This window comes from Sceloporus undulatus, chromosome 1 (assembly GCF_019175285.1).
Source record: "Sceloporus undulatus isolate JIND9_A2432 ecotype Alabama chromosome 1, SceUnd_v1.1, whole genome shotgun sequence".
NCBI lineage: Eukaryota > Metazoa > Chordata > Lepidosauria > Squamata > Phrynosomatidae > Sceloporus > Sceloporus undulatus.
In genome coordinates this window covers 314,264,263-314,285,406 of record NC_056522.1, presented here as the reverse complement: position 1 = coordinate 314,285,406, position 21,144 = coordinate 314,264,263, and the positions used below count along the sequence as shown (strand labels likewise).

The 21,144-nt window shown below is 40.6% G+C and overlaps 2 protein-coding genes across 5 annotated transcripts in view; one reads left to right on the top strand and one right to left on the bottom strand.

Annotated features, from left to right (window-relative positions):
- SLC10A1 (solute carrier family 10 member 1) overlaps positions 1–13,573 on the top strand; it is a 29,467-nt gene extending 15,894 nt beyond the window's left edge. For all 4 annotated transcript variants that reach the window (XM_042455181.1, XM_042455172.1, XM_042455153.1 and 1 more), the window contains exons 3-6: positions 2,325–2,528; positions 8,178–8,359; positions 12,315–12,511; positions 13,398–13,573. In XM_042455181.1, the coding sequence (XP_042311115.1) occupies positions 2,325–2,528; positions 8,178–8,359; positions 12,315–12,511; positions 13,398–13,573 (759 nt within the window). The remainder of the gene's footprint in view (positions 1–2,324; positions 2,529–8,177; positions 8,360–12,314; positions 12,512–13,397) is intronic.
- A 3,389-nt stretch (positions 13,574–16,962) lies between these two features.
- On the bottom strand, positions 16,963–20,929 carry SRSF5 (serine and arginine rich splicing factor 5). The gene is made up of 8 exons (XM_042455191.1): positions 20,774–20,929; positions 20,081–20,231; positions 19,547–19,617; positions 19,336–19,434; positions 19,172–19,241; positions 17,988–18,061; positions 17,735–17,845; positions 16,963–17,599 (listed from the first exon to the last, which is right to left on the bottom strand). The coding sequence occupies exons 2-8, from the start codon at positions 20,204–20,206 to the stop codon at positions 17,350–17,352; spliced, it is 801 nt and encodes a 266-aa protein (XP_042311125.1). The 5' UTR covers positions 20,207–20,231; positions 20,774–20,929; the 3' UTR covers positions 16,963–17,349.
- Positions 20,930–21,144: the final 215 nt, after the last annotated feature.

Below are 21,144 nucleotides of genomic sequence, written 5' to 3'. Positions count from 1 at the left end.
AGGTAAGGAGGGTGTGTGACAGTGACATGAAAGCCAGAACTAGGCAGTCAGTAGAAAAGTTTTAACCAAGAAAGAGGGTTCTAGGAGGTAAGGAGGGTGTGTGACAGTGACATGAAAGCCAGAACTAGGCAGTCAGTAGAAAAGTTGCTTTAACCAAGAAATAGGGTTCTAGGTTGCAACATAGACAGTAAGTACACAATTCCCTTGTTGCAGCAGCTCCACTGGTTGCTAGTCTGTTTGGAGGCATAAATCAAAGTGCTGATTATGACCTATACAGCTTGGGCTAAAGTTATTGGAAGGGCTGTATTATCCCATATGATCCTAACTAATTTTTAAAGACTTTCTGGGGAGGTTGTTCCCTCTGTCCCATCACCCTCGCAGGTACAGCTAGAGGAACATGGAGAGAGCCTTCTTAGTGGTGGTGGTGATGATGATGATGATGATTGACTGCAAATTTTGGCTTTCCTCATTCTTCCAACAAACAGTTACAAAGTATAGCAGTCATCCTCAACCTAGAGTCTCTACACTAATGGGAATTACAAAACCCATCACCATAGCTAGCATGCCAAGTGTTATAATTACCACAACAGGCAGTCCCAGATCAGGAAAGACTAAAGTAAGTTCTCTCATTCTTAAAAATCTTTGTGAACGCAAGACAGAAAGACTTAATGTCAGGAAGAGACTATACCTCAGGGACGGAGCAGTCGTTTTAAATGCAGACAGTTTAATTTGGGCTTGATTTTATTGGATTTCTATCCCATCCATTATCATAAAAGTGCAGTGTAGCTAAACAGTCTATACAAAATAGATGAAAACCCAAATATATAAAATTAAAAATATCTAAAATAGTAAATTACAATTGTCTGACAAAATAAAGTAAAAGCAACCCCACTAAAAACAGTAGAAAATTAATAAAGCACTTGCTTATTCTCTAGAGAATTATAGAAATAATTATGTTTTTAATAGGTGCAAGTAGAGCTCTAATAAAAGGTTGTTCCATAACTGTAGTGCCACCACTAAGAAAGTGCCCCTCCCCAGCATAATAGCCCTACAGGCTATGGTACTCTCAGGAACTATAACCAGTACCTGCCTGGCTGATCTTAAATCCTGAGTTGGTTGGTACTGCCAGGTCAGGTTCAATCTCTGGCATCTCCAAATACCAGAGCTTGAAAAGATATCTTCTTTGGAAAGCCACTGCCAATCAGAGAAGACCTAATGAGCTGTTCCATTTGAGGTTAATTTATCCAAACAAAAAAAGATGAGGGCTATCTGGGGTGTGTGCTGTTTATGGGCAACCAACAAATAGTTGCACTGCAATGTGTACATATATGTCACTGTATATTACTTGTAATACCATTCTGTCTGTAAGCATAGATCACATGATCTAGATGAGGTGGTCTGTTGTTGTTGTTTTAAAAGTTGCCTGTTTCCTTCATCTTTAATGTATGCATGTAATGTACACCTTTTGTGTTCTCCTCCAAACTCCCTCTATTATGCCATTTTGTTAGCACTGATGTGAGTAGGGATGGGAGATAGGAAGTATTTAAGCAATTTAAGAATTATCTTAGCAAATAATTCTTCACATTCTACTGTTATTAACTACTGTATGTGACTGACAGCATACCTTTTGGGTACATACATTTCCATACGTGATTGATCCTCGAAACAGTCGTGTAAAGTCGAAAAGTGTTATTTCTGGTTTTCAGGCAAATTTGGAGATCTTTTGATTTGATCACTGTGGCAAATGTCATGAGTAATCTGAACTGTGAGTTAAATCTCCCATGTCTATGGAAGTCTGGTTTCAGGATTTTGGGGAGGTGGGTCACTGAGAATCCTTCATTTCCCATGGTTAGAATCTGTTCATATGAACCAGGAGTATACTCTACACCACACAGCTACAGTAGATTGATCCTTCTTTAACTATGACAACCAGAATATCATGGATTTGTAGATTGGTGAAGTTCCTGGACTTCCCTGCTGAAGAGTTCCAGTGTTGTAGTTCAGGGAAGCAGATTAGAGCTCTCCAGCAGAAAAATCTAACTACTTCCCCAAACTACAAATCCCAGGATTCTCAAGGATTAAACTGAAACAGTTAAAATGGAATCAAACTGCTGTTAACTGTGCAATGTGGAAACTACCCCAAATTGACCATCACTTTGAAAGGGAGGGAGATGGATGAATGTACCCTGAGGCTGAAAACAGACTGGCCTTAGTTATTTTCCATTCTTCATTATCCACCAATGCCATATTTGAAAGAGTCAGAAACAGGTAAAATGAGGCAATGCTAAGCAAAAGATCACCTCAGTGATGTCATATTTCTCTTTCTCAGCATAGTGATGACGGGATGCTCAACGTTCTTGGCCCTTGGCATGATGCCTCTTCTTCTGTATCTCTATACTAATGGTAATCTGGAGGGCAAAGTGCCTTACAAAGAGATTGTATTCTCCTTGTTCATGACCCTGATCCCCTGTGCCATTGGGATCATTTTGAATGAAAAGAAGCCACAATACACTCATCTCATTGTTAAAGTAAGTGGATGCACTGCTACCTGGGTCTCATTTCATCACGCTAAATACTGCTAGGAAATACCTTCTCATTTTCACAAAAGTTCTTTTTTGCCTGCAATACAGGAATGAATGTATTTCCACAAATGAATAAGCACTCAGACATTCATCAGTTCTCATTTCCCAATGGTTAGAAAGCACACCTGTATGGGGGAAAGCAGGGAAGTAAGGAAAAAATATGGTGTTGCCAGATAAGTTTTTAAATGCTCCAATCAAAATCAGATCCCTTGTGACTGATTTATAGTGCAATCCTATAATGTCCAGGAAGAGAGATGAAAATAGCAGAGGTGAATAACTGGCTCTGCAGATGGTGCCGCCAGGAACTATTTAGATTCCTTGATCATGGGCTGAGGGGGGACTGCTGGCAAGGGATGGGTTACATCTCACGCCAGTTGGCAGAATGGTTTTTGCCAACAGTCTCAAGAATTTGACCAGGAGGCCTTTAAACTGAGTTATGTGGGGGAGGGAGATAGTATTCTGGAAGGCAAAAGGGCTGGAGAAAACAGTCAAACTGTCATATAGAGAACAAGGAAAACAGTGCAAAGACCCAACAGTGGGAAGCAAAAAAACTTGCACAGGCAGCAGATAGAGGGGGGGGATGGTCTTAGATGTCTCTACACTAATGCACAAGAGCATGGGAAATAAGCAAGATGAACTTGAACTCCTAGAACAACAAAGCAAATGTGATATAATAGGCATGACTGAAACCTGGTGGGATGAGTCTCATGATTAGAAGGTAGTAATAGAGGGATATAACCTTTTTAAGAGAAACAGGTCAAACAGGAAAGGAGGAGGAATAGCATTATATGTCAGGGACATTTACACCAGTGAAGAGATCCAGGACATCAATCCTGAAAGCCAGAATTAAAGGGGAGGAAAACAATAGGGATGTTATTGTGGGAGTCTACTATAGACCCCCAAGTCAGACAGAGGAATTGGATGATGCCCTTCTAGGACAGATGACCACACACTCAGAAAGGAGAGATGTAGTAGTGATGGGTGACTTCAACTTTCCTGATATTTGCTGGAAGTCAAACCCTCAAGGTCTAGCAAATTCCTCACGTGCCTCAAAGACAATTTCATTGTCCAAAAGGTGGAAGAGGCAACAAGTGGGTCAATTATTTTAGATCTGATTCTAACCAACAGGGATGACCTGGTTAATGGGCTGCAAGGGGTGGGATGATTAGGTGAGAGTGATCATGTTCTCCTGGAGTTTGTTATACAGTGGAAAGGAGAAGACAGGCATAGTCAGACATGCATTCTAGACTTTAGGAAAGCTGATTTCAATAACTTTAGAGAAATACTAGGGGTAATCCCATGGTCAGGTATACTAAAAGAGAAGGGAGTTCAAGACGGATAGGAGTTTCTCAAAAAGGAGATACTGAAGGCACAATTTAAAACAGTTCCAATAAGGAAGAAAAATGGGAGGTGTCTCAAGAAACCAGGATGGATGTCTAAGTTTTAAATGGAACATGTATAAGAAATTGAAAAACAGGGAAATCACCAAAGAGGAATTCAAACAAATAGCGAGCACATGTAGGGGTAAAGTCAGAAAAGCTAAAGTGCAGAATGAACTCAGGCTTGCTAGAGAGGTTAAGAACAATAAAAGGGGCTTTCTCTGTGATGAATTTCATTTTGATAGCTTTGACCCAGTTTTCTAGTCTGTTTAGGTCACTTTGAATCTAGATCCTGTCCTCTGGGCTATTAGCTACTCCTCCTAATTTGGTGTCATCTGCAAATTTGATAAGTATGCCTCCGATTGTGTCCTCCAAGTCATAGATAAAGATGTTGAATAACACTGGGCCCAGGACAGAGCCCTGTGGGACCCCACTGGTCACTTGTCTCTAGGATGAAAAGGAGCCATTGTTCAGCACCCTTTGGCTTCGGTCAGTCAACCAATTACAAATCCATGTAACAGTTGACTTGTCTAGCCCACATTTCCAACAGTTTGGCTTTGGTTTTTTATACATTAAAGAAATCTTTTGGGGCAACAAATGCCATCTGTAAATTATTTTGTATACATTCTCTTTTAATTCTTGACATTCAGTGTGTTTCATTTTTCTACCCCATGTCTCTTCCCATAAATGATATTCTATATTATGTCCTACATTTTGTGCCCATCTTATCATACTATGTCTAATTATTTCTTCTTCTGAGTCCCATTTCAGTAACATCTTTTAGCATCTAGCGATGATTTTTTTTCTTCCCTTTATTTAATATTTCGTCCCAATCTGATTTCTCACTTTGTATTCCTTCAAGCTTTTTATCTATCCTGAATCTTTCTCTCAACTGCCTGTATAGATACCAATGGCATTCCACTTGAGATTCTTTCAATTCTTCCTGAGATCTCATCACTACTCCCCTTGTACCGTTTTCAATAAATCAGAGTATCTTAACCATTTTATTTTCGGGATACCTTCTCTACCAAACAGCACTTCATGTGGGGAAAACCATTGCAGTATTTTTGTACAAAGTCTGGTCTTGTATTTCTCCCATACATTTAATAAAGCTTTTTTCACAAGATGGTTTTTACTTTCTTTGTGGATTTTATCTTTACCATATACCAAATAGCTGTGCCACCCAAATCTCAATTGATCTCCTTCAAGACTTAACAATTTCTCATCTTCTAGTGTGATCCATTCTCTAATCCAAACTAAACAACAAGCAAAATAATAAAGTTTTAGGTTTGGTATTCCCATTCCACCTCTTCTTTAATCATCACATAAAATTTTCAATTTTATTCTAGCGCTTTTCTTCTTCCAAATGAAATTAATGATTTCTTTTTGCCATATATTTAAAGGTTTAACATTATGTATTATTGGTAGTGTATTAAACAAAAACAAAAATTTTGGAAGCACATTCATTTGGATTACTGATGTTTTACCTAGTAATGAGAGTTGTATCCTATCCCATTGATCTAAGTCTTTTTTTATGTCTCTCCATACTTTCTCGTAATTATGGTACAAGTCTGAATTTTTGTTTGTCAGGATTATACCTAAATACTTGACTTTTTTCTTCACTTTATACCCACTAATTTCCTCTAGTTTCTGTTCCTCTTTCCTAAGCATATTTTTAGTTATTATCGTTGTTTTCTCTCTGTTCATCTTAAGACCTGAAATATCCTCAAATTCTATTAGGACATCTATTAATGGTTTAATACTGTGTTTTGGGTTCTCTACAGTGTAAATATTCTCATATTAGCTCGTCTGCAAATATTCTCATCTTAAATTCAATTTTTTAAGTTTTTATCCCCTGGATGTTTTCTTCTTGTCTTATTCTGTTATTCAGAGCTTCTAGGGCTAGAATAAATAAAAGAGGTGGCAATGGGCTGCCTTGGCGGGTACTTTTGGTTATTCTAATTTCCTGTTTTTTTTTCTGATTTACAATTATCCTAGCTTTTCAAACTCTATATATTGCTTTAATCCAGCTTAAGTATAAAGATCCCACCTCTATCTTTTCCAGTGTTGTAAATAACATATCCCAACTTAAATTATTGACTCACATTCACTATTTTGAACATTTTTTCACTGTTTTAAGGCAAGAATATTTATCATTCAGGGCTGTAGGATGAGGAAGGATATTAGGGTGGGTCAATTTCCTTACTACTACAACCTAGAAGAAAATTATCTGTGTTTTGTAACACCACAAATTGTCATGGTGTTAGTGATTTATGAACATGTAAATCCAATGTACACCTGTGCAAGTCACTTGTTTCAGTTGCTGTGGAAGTCAGAATTCTCTACCCAAAGTGCAACAACTACTGTAAAATCCCCCCCAAAACCAACCGTTTAAGCTACTGCATTCCATAAGAGCCACTCTCCCATTCTCTTTCTCTCAAATATATATAAAATATGTATTGTCATATAGCTGGACAAGCATTGCTCTCTGGGATTTCCAAAGAAGCATGCAGCTGGAGGAAAACAGACGCACACTTATCTGCTCCCCGCCCCCTAGATCTCCATGGCCAGTAAATTGCTATGGAGTGTGTTTTCTAGTCGCCTGTTGCCTTTTGGTGACACCATGAATATCATAGGATTTTCTTGGGTAAGGAACTCAGAGATGGTTTTGCCAATTCCTTCCTCTGAAATATAACCTACAGCACCTGGTATCGTTGGTGGTCTCCCATTAAATAACAACAAGATCTTACCTTGCTTAGCTTCCAAGATCAACTGAATCTGGTGCCTTTAGGGTATTTAGACCCTTGCTGCAGCAGCTTAGTGATGGTTTGAGATGTGTAAGAGAATAAAACATGTTTTCATTTACAATATGTCTCCCAGTCCAGGATCTCATCCTTCAGTGGCATTCTGCCACTCTGAGTGCACAGTATAGAGAATAAATTGGTGGACCATGGCAGGGAAAAACTGAAAAAACATCATATTTAAATAAAGTGAAATCAGGCATTGAATCTTTAAAATTAGCAATTGAAAAAGGTGAATTTAATTACTGAGGGCCTGAACAGACAGGCCAAAATAAAGCTGCTTCGGGCCACTTTGGAAGTATGCTGTTTAAATGATGCAAGCATCCTAAGATGCCGGAAGCTGTGGCAAAGCCATGCTCCAGTCCTAAGGTCTGGAGCGCAACTTTGATGCGGCTTCCGACCTCTTAGGACGCATGCATCATTTAAATAGCATACCTTCAAAGTGATCCGAAGCAGCTTTATTTTGGCCTGTCTGTTTAGGCCCATAGTTACGGACATAAGATGAGTTCCATTAGATCAGACCAAAAATCTATATCAGGAGTAGAAAGCATGCACACTTCCAGACGTTGCTGCACAGTAACTACCATAATTCTTCACCATTGGCTATGCTAGCTATGGTTGATGGGAGTTGAAGTCCAGTAACTTCTAAAGAGACACGTTTCCCACTCCTGGTCTACACAATCCAGTCTCTCTCTCTCTCTCTCTCTCTCACACACACAACTGGTTGAAGTTGCTATAAGTTAAAGGAGTGGAGGATTGTTTCATTACTATATCAAATGGACTGGGCCAGGGCTGTGTCAAAACATGGAGAGGCCTTGGGCAGAATCTTAATTTGAGGCCCCTTCCTCAGGAGCAGTGTGACTAGAGTACTGGACTACAAGAGATTAGAACATTGGACTACAAGTCAAGAAATCCAAAAGATCATGGGGTAACTTCAAGCTAGCCACCGACTCACTGCTTGATCTTCCTCACACAATTGTGCTCGGGATGAAATGTAGAAGAGGAATAGTGTTTTGTTTTTAATGTTACCTTGGATCTCTTTGTGGGTGGGGAGAAGAGAAATAGATTATTATTATTATTTTATTATATTAAACTTAAAACAAAAGTAAGAGATATTCTAAAATAACAGAATAGGCTTGAAGGTCAGGGCTGATGGCCTGCCCCTTCTTCATAGTGGAGGTCTCCCTCATAGAAGAGCCCCAGAGCTCTCTGTACCCCACCCCCATCTTAAAAAGGCCCTGGAATGAGCAAAGTAACTTCCTTTGGTACTCTATAGAAGACCAGTTGTTCCAAGGCAAGGGGGCTATCAATCACAGAGCTGTATAATCCTAATAGCTGGTCCCCAATGTCTTGAATTATATTCACTTATCTCATTTTATTTATTTATTTATTTATTGTTTCTCTTTTGTTTTCAGGTTGGTATGATTCTCCTGCTCCTTATGGCCATCCCTATGATTGTTCTGATGGTGGTCAGTCTTGGAAGCAGTATCTTGCTGGTCATCTTATCACCACGCCTGGTGGGGACTTCTGTTTTAATGCCTTTTTTGGGTTTTTTCTTGGGCTACATCCTTTCTTCATTCTTCAAATTCAACAACAAGTAAGTTCGCCTAAGCAAAACTGAGTTGTTGTTGCTTTTCTCCTTAAAGGCAGGGATTGATTCTAAAAGTCAATGAAGATGTTAGCTTTATGTGTTTGCTAGGGATAAGTCAATGAAGATGCTAGTTTTATATGTTTGCTAAGGATAATAAACTTCTCAACAGCCGTAAAGAATGACAAGTATTTATTGTGGTCAAGCCTTTATTGGAAAAACCCAAAAGTCACAAACATCTTTGTGAAAGATACTGAAACCACATGTTTCTTGATCAGGCAATGGCATTTTAAAAAAGTGTGCAAGGGGAAAGATTTGGTCAGTGATGGAGACTGTAGTATGCATGTTGTTTTCAGATGGTATGAGGGAAAAGTCCTGCAGATTCTCAAATTAAGTTCATTGAGCCCCACACACAATGGTTCTGGGCCTGCTGGAAGAAAATAAACAAATTCAATATAGCAATAGCAAGTACATTTCTATACCGCTTATCAGTGAACTAGTACTCCCTAAGCTGTTTACAGTGTGTAAGCCAACTGCCTCCAACAAGCTGGGTACTCAAAATTACAAAATCAGAGCAATAACATTTGTCCTTCTAGCTGAAGAGGAGGGGCAGAAACTTCAGTCCTGTTCCATGTTAAATAAACCATATTTAACTGGTTCAAAGTGGATGCTCAGTTTCCCTGCCTTCTGCCAACAGTCAACAGACCCTATGTCTAAGTAAGAGTCTATTGCCTGGAGACCTGCCCAGGTCTGCCTGGGAAACAAAGGGAACAAAGAACGTTGTAGGGGCTTAACGAATAACCTGTGTTGTTTAGCATAAGCTGTTTTAAATACAGGGGTGGACTACTATGAGCTCCACTCCACAAAAACTTATGATGAGGAAAACTTGTTAGCTTTAAAGTGTCAGAAGATTCTTTAGGCAAGATCCCAGATCATGTAGGAAAGGAATAATACTTCATCTGCACAGTTCTGTGACCTCTCCCTATCTCAACAGCTTTCACGTCCCAAGGAGGATGGACTGCCACTGCTGCTATTTACTTGGGGGGAGGAGGGAGGGGGCAGAAACTCAGAGGAAGCATGACTGGTCTCAACTACAAGGGGGAAGGAAATGAAGGTGTGCTCCTTGATGGAGTACTCTCTCATTTCCCTTCCTTGGAAGCTGAGAACACCCACATATACCTCCCCACCACCACCCTGTCCCATTGGTAAGCAGTAACACCATCACCTGGGCTTAACAGTGACTTGGGGTGGAGTTTTGGGATGGGGAACAAAGGGCTCAAGAATAGCCCCTGCATCATGTCCAAAGAGACATACAGTATATACTTGTGTATAAGTCTAGAAATTTGAGTCAAAACATTGACCCAAAAAAAATATATCAACTTATCCACGGGTCAATGTAAATTTTGTACTTCACTCTTTTTTAAAAAGGAACCATCCCTTGGTGAAAAGCAAGAGCATAATCTGTCCTTGAAGCACTGACCATCCTCTCTCATTCATCCAGCCTTTAGTGTGAGCAGTTATGCTTGCTGGGATTTTGTAAATTATTTGGCTTTGCTTTCCTTTGCTTCATCCTTTAGATCTTTTGTTACAGAACTCTAGGTTTTACCCTCAATTTATCCATGGGTCATATCAAAATCCATAATTTTGGTCCCCAAACCTGCCTTCGACTTATACATGAGATCGACTTATAGTTGAATATATACGATATGTGTGTGTAAGCCACAGTTACATGTTTGTAAGAACATTGCTGCCTTTGTTGTTTTTACTGCAGCATACAAACAAAGCTAATTAATTCCCTGGAATTTATTGTAAAGAACCATTTGGACTGTGTTGTTTGCAGGCTAACTAGCCAACACTGGACTTGTATTGGCCTCCGACCCAGTCTCTGACCAGGCTCACCACATTCAGTTTGTAGAGGACTCACTAGTCTTGCTCCCCATTCTTTCTCATATTAAACCAAAATAGCCAGATAGAGGCACTACCTCTGTGGTTATCCTCTTCTATGATCAGGAATTCATTGTGCCAAGCTTGTGATTATGCAGAGGATCATAAACTGCATCAAGCCAAACAGGGTTGAAACGTCAGACCAGTAGGCCCATTCCCATATCCCTCCACAATTAGAACGTTTCATGTTGCAAGAAGGCTTTTATCTTCTCATGTACAAGTTTCCTTTACATTGAGGTCAGCAAGTTTGGCAGGTCTGACAGCCAATTTTGTCTCCTGAACCTATGAGTCATTATGGGCCTCATATCTACTGAAAATGTTGTTCACCAAGCCTGTTTTTAAAAAGCGACAAGTTGTTCAGCATTTCTCCAAACCCACACATCAAACTTCTCTAAAGCAAAACCATGCAATTTGTTGGATAGAGATAACTGCCATTGCTGGATGCTTTGTGTGTGTGTGTGTGTGTGCGCACGCGCCTTTAAGTTAACTGTTGACTTATGGTGACCTCATGAATTTCATAGGATTTTCTTTGCCAAGGAATACTCAAAGGTGGTTTTGAGTATTTAAAAAACACTTTCTAAAGCAGTGCTCTCACCATGAGGTTTCTCTTCTCACCCTAAAACCCAAGAGACAAGCTCTGAGGTGTGGAAACTGTACTCATGGCCCATATGTTGAGCTCTTCATTTCTTTTTCTATATGGCTGGTGGGTGCCTCTCATGAGGGTTTGTACCAACTTATGTTGGTGTGACAGTTTTGTGGGAATACCTAGAACATGGTGACCTGACCAGCATCTCAGGTGCCTTGGTAATCTCCATGCTGGACTACTGTCATGTGCTTTGTATGTAAATACCTTTGAAAACAAATTAGAAACTTCAATTAATTCAAAACGGAACAGCATGCTTATTAGTGGTAGCAAACCTTTGGGAATACATAACACAGAGACTGTAAGAAACATGATGGTTCCACAACTTTTCTTAACATTAAGCATTCTGAATACAGCATACCTTACGGACGTGGCTTTTCCTATAACGTGGGTAGGACTCATTTGCCCACCAGATGGCGTCAAAGTACAGTTCCCAGCAATTCTAGCCAGCAATAGCAATAGTAATAGCAAGTACATTTCTATACTGCTTATCAATACACTTAAGCACTCACTAAGCCATTTACAATGTGTAAGCATAGCTGGTGATGAGGAATGTTTGAAGTTGTAGTCCAACATCTGGAGAGCTGCATGATTCTAACCCTTGTCCTACAAGAACTCCCTCTTTATATATTAAAAAACTTAATGACCAAGCTTCAAACGTTACCAAAAGATACCAACTTCAGTACAAGGTATCTTAATGCAGATTTTGGTATAGCTTGTTCACTAGCTACACTTGCCCTGGGTTTTCTCCAAAATATGTGGATAGGCATTCTGCTTTTTTCTTTTCAGTGAATGCCTAAATTCTTACAATAATCATATTCTGTAATAATGGCTCCTTCATTGTGTGGCGTGCACGCATGCACAAACACAGCTATAGACCTGACCCAAAAGCCACCCTCCACATGTATCAGGCAACAAGGGGGCAGACTTTTTTTCCTCTTGTATTCATTCTATAAAAGTTAATAAACATACCAGATTAGGATTTATGCTGAGCCTAAATACTAAATATTGTATTTAGTATTTTCTCTAGCTCTTATATAATTTATGCTGGGTCTAAATACCTTACAATAACCATATTCTGTAAGGCACCAGACCCTATCTGATCTTTGAAGCTAAGCAGGGTCATTACCAGTTAGTATTTAGATGGGAGACCAGCAACAAATACCTGATGCTATAGACTATTGTATACAAAAGAGGAAGGAACTAATAAAAACCAACTGAGTATTCCTTGCCAGAGAAAACCCTATGAAACTAATGTGCTTGCCATAAATTGATTGACAACTTGAAGGCACACTACACATATGGTTTATGCCGATGTGTCATGCCTATAACCCCATGTAATACAGGATTGTGTATTAATATTTCCTGCATTAATAGATGCAAGCGGACAATCTGCCTGGAGACAGGCTGCCAAAATATGAATCTCTGTTTGACCATCCTCAAGATGGCCTTTGCAGCTGAAGTTATTGGGCCTCTCTACTTCTTTCCTACTCTGTATACGATTTCCCAGTTGGGAGAGGGCCTTCTGCTGGTCGTGGTTTTCAGGAGCTGTGGAAACACAAAAGAACCAAATGGTAAGAATCAGCTTCAAATAACCACTTCTTTTTCTCCCTTTGTGTGGCATCATCTCTTGACCTAGTTTCCCATAGAACTTTGTAGATTTTTATTTATCCAGGATATAGCTTACAAGAGCTGTTGGCAGATTGAAAGTCAGCCTGTATGAATGTCAGAACAGAGCTACAACTAGGCATGGCTCAGAACTGAGATTAGAACTGCCGCTTGAAGCAGAAGGCAGAAATGACGGCTCTTGCTATACATAAAGCACAAACCTTTTAACTGCAAGGAAATAAACACTTTCATGCACTCACATCTGGAGGCAACATTACCAATAAAAGCACAGTTAATATCAGTTAACGGACAGTTAATAATCCAGGTTAAAACAACAGGTTTGCTTTATTTCCTTTAAAGCCAACAAACCCACTAGGTTACATTGAACAAGTCACACTCTTTCAGCCTCAGAGGAAGGTAATGGCAAAGCCCTTCTGAAAAAACTTGCCAAGAAAACCCTGTGATCGGTTTGCCTTAGGAATGCCATAAGTCAGAAATGACTTGATGATATACAGTAACAACAAAGTCCTACTGTAGCTGTGTGTGCCTATCTAGAACATGCAAGGTAAACAGGTGGCCACCAGAATCCTTTACTGAGCATGTGAACAGCAAAAGAGAAAGAGAGCAAATGAGCCTGTCTCACTAGTACCTACATGTTAAAAAAAAAACCATAGATCTAACAGAACCTAACCAGAGTTATCCAAGAAACTGAAACTTTTGGGGGGCTAGATTGCAACACCGTGGATAGCTTCTTCAAATTCATACTACAACCCACATTGGATTCACCACACTCTACTGACATGGGAACACAAGGCAGCATTTCCATCTGTTTTCATTTCCTTTTCATTTCAGACTCAGTGAAGGTGGTCTCTGAAGCTATTGACAGAACTGGGGTCAAGAATGAAATGGAAACCAACCAACCAGAAAGTTTGAGACAAAGTAGCAGCAGAAAAACAAAAGGGTGCTGGAAAAAGTGGTCCACCTCAACATCAGAAGTCCAAGCTATTTCCACATCTGAGTCCTGCTGAACTGACTCACAGCTTTGTGTAAAATACATGTCATTGTGATGATTGTGAAGTGAGATAAATACTTGCCTTCATAAATCATGCATTCCTATTTGCTCTGTGCAGGTTTTCATCCTGTACACCAATGGAGTGCCAAACATACACCTTTTTGAGAAGAATTTTGGATTAGTATTCTTCCATCATTAAAAAAGGTGCTTGTTTCCAATAACACACTACAGTTGAGTGCTAATTGCCAAACTCAGATACATTCCTCCTGTCTGATCTACGCTAAAAATGTGGAAAATAAAGATATCAGGAATTTGCCACAAACATTACTTGTATCCCTGAGTCTGTGTGAGACTAAAAAGCAAACCAGCAGTACATCTCCTAACTTTGTCTTGGATCCTAAAAGGATGCAGTTAGTCAGTTAATAATAAACAGAACTAAAAAAATATAAAGTGAGCAAACTGTTTCAGCTTATACCTTTATCCAAGTTTAGAAGTTTTCAACATCTTCAGTGGATGATGGTATTCTCTTCTAGGCTTAGGCCATGTGGTGCAAGGGACTCTCATGTCTATGAATCCAGAAACACTCCCTTTTTGTCCAAAATGCCTGAAGGAGATGGCACCTCAATATCAAATGGGAACAAATCAGAGTATGATGTTGAAGATTGCTCAAGCTTCCTGGTCAGGATTGTAGACTTGTGGTTCTTGAAGCAGGTATGCAGATGTGACAGCTTTACCAAAGTATTGCAGACAGATCACACAAATGAGATTGCAGGACTGGCAGGCAATGTGTAAATATTGTAGGTCCTGCAAGTTGCAATTTTCCTAAAGGTGAGTCTGCTTAGGGTAGCTACAAAGCCCAGTTTGTATTTCTATTGCCTGATTTTGGTTGGGAGTAAACAAGTGACTTGAAGGCACATACAAGCAAGGTAGGAGAGGTCCAAGAAATGATGAACTTTTTGATTAGAAGGGAAAATGTCATTTGCTCCACCAGTTCCAGGTTTCCCATTTTCTCCTGAGCTGCTACCACAAGATCAAGCACGGGTTGGAGCAAAGAATGTTTGCCCAATAGATCACTGTGAGCTATTTTTATTAAGACCCCAAGGGCTTTTGCTTAAATACTTGCTTCAGATGGAGATGAGAACTGTCAGAAATTAATGCAGTGGCAACTGCCACTCTATGGAACATCTTCATAGAGACCAGCACAGATAAGCACTGGCTCTTCAGAGCATCCATCACTGGAGTAAACATGCTAACCTGAGAAGCCAAGGAGCCTAGGACTAAAGTACCACTAGTCACAATATCCTAGTTAAAATGCCCGAGTCTGCAGACCCCAGTTGCAAATATTAATATGGCAACCCCTTGCTGAACAAATCCTGCCAAGGACACCCTGTGCCTTGGGATCAAAAACTTACTTGGGACACAAAAAATAAAGATATGCAAGGGGACTTTGTAATACCTTTGAGACTATATAGAAGACATTGTTGCATAAGCTTCAGTCTCTTTGAGTTTGACCACAACAAAAATGAGGTGAGGTTGCATCACTTCTTTTGCAAAGCTTGTTTTAAATCAGTATATGACCCTCAGTTGCAAATGTAAACTGTTTTCCTGAATGTGCGAGGCATAATTTAAGCTATGAGCTGCCTTGAAGATCATTTAATGAGCAGGCAGAGTATAAACCTTCATCTTGAATTACTAAATGACAGGCTTGCAGTGTGCAAATTTTCCCCTCAACCAACCCTCCTGAGAATTGTATGTCATATTTGTCCTCCAGCTAGAAGCACAGGAGCCACAGAATTTAGTCTACACTTTCAAAGGCATGGGATTTTACTTATTTCATTTAACACTGTTCTATAGTGCAGTAGTGATCATGGTGTTAAGATCCTGGAACTGAATCCTTCAGCCTGGCTCAAATTAAGTAGGGGGTCTACCTTTCAACTACAGGAATATAACCATTTTGTAAAATTAATAGTAAGCATAATCATGTCCAGAGGAAAACATGATTTTTAATGGCAACGATGGTAAATGGCCTTAAAGGTGAGCAATGTATTTCAGCCTCAAGTCGATTCTTAGTGCTGCACAAGCTCCTTTTTCACTGTTTACAAGGTCAGCACACTCTTGCTGATATGCATTACTCACATCACTGCATACTATGGCACTGAGTAGCACCATGAAGGATCATTCTGGAATGGCAGGGCAGAACAATCCACTGATGCTGGATTCCACCCAATGATTCACGGCCATCACATGGGTGGAACCCAGCATTAATGGGCTGAGCTGCCCTGCCATCCAAAGTACAGTGGTACCCCGGGATACGAATGCGCCGGGTTACGAATTTTTCGGGATACGAAAAAATCCCATAGGGATTTATTGCTTCGGCTTACGAAGGTTTCTTCGGGTTACGAAAAAACCGCGGCGCTATTTTCCGCCACCGGAGGGCAGCAGAGAGCTATTTTTCCATTAGCGCCTATGGGAATTCGGCTTACGAAGGTATTTCGGGTTACGAAATTAACCGCGGAACGAATTAATTTCGTAACCCGGGGTACCACTGTATTTTCTAGTTGAAACCAGTTTGCCAGCCCAGCCAGAAATATTCCCAACTATTTTATTAAAATTGTACAGTATTTTGTAAGTGCATGTATTAGCAGTTTTAACTGAAGCTATGGGTGGTTAAAACCTGGGGGGGGGGGTTGCTGTGCTGCCATTCTGATAAATGTTGCAGTTCATCAGTAACCATATCGTTATTAACTATAACTGTACTGAAAGATCTTATTTTCCACTATCATCTAAAAGCAGCAGTACTCTTTCGTACCTTCAGAATATAATGCTCACTCCCCTGAATTTTATACTGTAGTATTAACATCATCACATTAGTAAGGGTGAAAGCTACCTAAGCCAGAGCAGTGGGAGGGGGTGACTGGTTAAGAAACATACTTTCCAGGGGAAAGGTTTTCTAATATGAAGAATTATGAATAAAATACTCAACCATACTGTTACAAACTTGAGTTCCTTAATTGCTAGCCCCAACCCAGTGTTCATCTGCCACATTTCTGTTGTTCTATAGGCCTGCTAGTCAAGACTCAATTGGGGTTATGCAGCATTACTTCCTTGATCCATTTTTTCCTTCTTCTCTGACATTTGAGCATTCAACTGACTTAGTCAAAGCCTCAAATGAAATGCCTGATTTTTGTGAATCTGTTCCCCATTCTTCACTCAAGAAACCAGTTTACCAACCAACCTTCAAAGCCTACTGCTGTATAACATCTGCTTTTGTCATAACTAGATTCATTGCTTTCGAACCAATGACAACTTGGAAGAAATGCACACCACTTTTGTGAATATTTTTATTATCCATCTTGACCAGTATGATTGGAGATCAGGACAAGGAGTCAAACAGATTGCTTGAAGCACTATAAATCCAAAATAAAGCTTTATTTACAGCTGGTACAGAGCTCAGTGCCAATTTTTTAAGTTTACATCCTGAAATGGCAATTACTGGAATACACTGAGAGCAGGTTTTCAAAAGGAGAACTCTCCCTAATTACAAAAAAAAATTAAAGCTTCCTTAAAGAGCTCTAGCAATATACATAAAGCTATGCACTTCTGGTTCAATGAAGTGAGCAGGAAAAGGATTATCAAAAAGACAATACAATTAGTTCAATAACTTCTTGGTGGTCCACATATACAAAGCTGTTAAAGCCCTCCCCCTCCCAGTCTATTTCCCAGAAGTCACATACTTACCACAACTATTAGCAAGTATGGTTCAACAAGTCCCCACAGTAAACTGTTTTTAATTCAGTTGCCACTGTCAACAGAGCGTGATCTTGAGCGTGATCTTTGGCGATCCACAGAAGCTGGAGACTTTGATCTACTTGAAGAAGCACGCTTCTGGCTCTTTTCAGGGGCAGGAGATCTACTAACAGATCGTGACTTGCTACGGCTCCTGCTTCTGGATCGGGTGTAAGACTTGCGGCTTCTGGAACGAGATCGACTGCGAGACCTCGATGAGCTCCTGCTCCGGGAACGGGACCTGCTCCTGGACCTACTAATAGAAGTTAATTGTCCATTTTAGATTTAGCTAAATACATACCAACACACACACACACACACACACACACACATATAACCAATCCCTGGATGTGTATGATCACACCCAGTATTTTTAAGCTGGAATTCTTACCTATGCCTTTTGCTGCCTTCAATTAGCTTGATTTTCCTTCCATTTATTTCTTTGCCAGAAAGCTTTTCAATAGCATTCTTTAGATCACTGTAAGAGGCAAATTCAACCACCCTAATAATAAAAGAGAGTATACATAAACTCAAACTTGCCAAGTTTTGGACACTTACAACCACCATCAGGATATTTTTCTACAGAGTCCTCCCCTTTTCACACAATATATTGGTGCAATGTTGGTTAGTCCCAACAAACTTACCCTTCATTTAGTTTAGGCCTATGCGCATCTGCAAAGGTTACTTCCCCAGCCTGTCTCATGAAGTCTTTGAGATCCTAGCATAAGAAAAACACTGTTAGAACAGGCAGCAGACAGTATCTTGAGTATTTAAAAAAACATTACTGCAAGAAAAGATGTTAAGAATTATTACGTGGCAGATGCCACACTTGCAGATAATTCTCTATTTGATAGCATACATCAGGGCACGAAATAAATGAAAACAGCATACAGCTTTAAGCAAAATGCTAGATTTTAAATAATACACTTTATTAAACTGTCTTGCATTCAGTTTATTTCTGGAAGAGCATTCTGAAATGTTTTATGGCTTAAAAAGTACATTTATATAAACCAGTTATTTTGTGCCCCATATGTCATTAAAAATATAGTTTACTTTACCTTCATTAACATTTCCCTAGGCTAGCCAAGCATCAAACTGCATTAAGCGATCGAAGATACCCATCATGGTACATGCCCGACTGGCTCTTCGCCAACCGTTTGAAGAATACTACCCAGTCGATGGAAGCCTTTAATCGCACAGCCCTCCCTATTAGCAGACTATTGGCGGATCCAGACATTCTCTACTCTTGTGAAGTTACACCAAGGACCACTTCACTGCGATAGGATTCCAACGACCACCTAATGCGTATCTTTCAACTCTCTCGATCACGATCTCTTATTTCGAAGCTTTACGGGAGGTACAGTTCTCAACTTAGGAATCAGATCTCGTTAACTTTCGGGGATCGCTGCAACCCGGCACTTTTAAGGAAGTGCATCGATTACGTCTAGACCAGCAAACACAGATCTAGAGGTGGCCAACTGTTACACTGGAGGAGCTGACTGGATAAGTCAGCCAGGCCCAACCAAGAGTGACCAAGACAGAACGATTAGGATAACCCACAGGCACTCCTCGTCATAAGGCCAACGACACAGATAGGCTGGCAAATAAAATGGATTTTTAAAGTGGTTAAAATGGAGTTTGAAAACAAGGTAAAATTACATTAAAAATGCTACTATTAATCTAATTTTGAAAAATGTATTTAAACATTACGTATTAATAATTTTGAAAATGTTTTAAGCTTAAGATATAAATTAGTTATAGCAAACAGCACTTTTATGTGTTACATACCCATTAAATGAAGTCTAAAAAACAATCATGTTTAACAAACCTGCCAGCTGACTCTGGATGACAAATTTTCTACAATGAGGCGATTTTCTGTTCTTACAGGTGGAGCATTTCTGATGGGAATAAAATACTTAGCTTAGTACCAATGGCAATAAGCACCAATTAATTCTGCTGTAACAGAAATTCAGGCTGCTGCCATGTGTGTACCTTCTATCATTGCGTGGACGGCGGCTACTGAAACGATCAGAGTATCGTCCTCTGCCTCTTCCACCTCTTGACCGAGCCCTTGCGTGCTCAATTGTAACCCTGAAAAGGAGAAGTCAAACCAGTGTCCTTTACTACACATTCAGATTTGCATGGACACTAAATAGAAACACATTCCCAGTACATAGTAAACAGCTCTTTAACATGTATTTACCTTTCACTGCAGAGTTCTTTTCCATCCAGTTCGTAAACGGCATCATCAGCATCCCTTGGATCTTCAAACTCCTGTGGGGGGAAAAAAAAGAAAGCGTCTGTATCAAGAATGTACCACATCCTCCCTTTGTGTATGATACAATATATCAACAGCACAATACGGCCAGTCAAGTTGCACCGTGGCCTCTAGGACTGTCCCCAAGTCCCAGTAAACTCAAGAGAACTTATTTTTAAATAGACAGGCACAGGAACACATTCAGTGCTGTATGCTTTTGATACTGTTTATAGGGATTCAGGCATTTTCCACTATGGAAGCTTACCCAGCAAAATTTCTACTTCTTCGCCTAGAGAAATGCAGTGAAACCACTCTCAAGACTCCATTCAGCATGAACCATCCACATTCTTTTTATTTATTTTAATTATTATATATACATAAACAGGAGCAAACAAACAAACATATAAGCACTCAAGCTTGTTTTGTATAGCTATTTTTCTATTCCCTGTTATTCTAGAATTCTATTCCACATTCTCTTACCACAAACCCGAAGCCTCTTTTCAGGTCAATGTCGCGGATACGTCCGTATCCCTTGAAAAACCGCTCCACGTCTTTTTCTCGGGCTGCTGGGTTTAGCCTCCCGATAAATACACGACAGCCACTCATGATGCCGCTCCAGATGGACCACCAGCTGAGGAAGGAAAGAGAGAGAGAGAGAAGAACAGAGCGTTAATCAGGAGCTTAAGCCCCTGGGAAAGGAAGGAAGGAGCAAGACAAAATGGCCGCCAAGAAAATAGGTCACTGGTTCTCCGCTCGTCTCTGCCGCAGTCCAGGCCCCGCCCCGCCGCAGTGTGACGTCAGAAAAGGCAGCGCGCCAAGCCCAACCCCGCCTCCTCCTCCCGCTGGACCAATCAGAATGCGCCACATCTGCTCCGCCTTTGTGACGCAGCATCGGCAGAGTGCCAGCCGTCCTCGAGAGGCGCATGCGCTCTACGGCTCCAGCCGAGGAGGGAGAATTTCGTCCGACGCCATCGCTTCCACAAAATGGCGGCCGGGCCGCACCCAACCTCACCATTAACAGCGCGGCTGTTTGTCTCACTGCTTAGCCAACGAAATACTCTACATCGCCCCGATTAAAATAAACTGACAACCCTTCTCTCTCCCCCTTCTAATATATTTCTGTTCAAAATCCCCCCCATCGAGGATCCCTCCCTCAAAGCACCGTCACCTCACCTGCTCTTTCGACCTTCCGTTTTTGATGACTTAAGCGGGACCTTCACAAGAGACTTGGGAAAGAGCTTTACAAAAGCTCGAAGCGTCTCAACCGACGTCCAGTCCGCGAATGGCCGGCTCCGCCCGCCGGCAGCGCCACAAAATGGAACCCGCAGCGGAGCACGTGACGTCGAGGGGCACGTGACGCGATTGCGGCTCCGCTATTGGTGGAAGGCGATGGAAAAAATGGAGGGGATGGGCTTGCAGCTGGGCTGACGTCACCAGAAGAGGGCGACCGTTGAGGATGGTGGCTGTGTTCTATTATGTTCCCCTCGCTAGTTTACTAGGGTTGCATCCACACTGGAGAAATAACCCGGTTTAGCACCGATTTA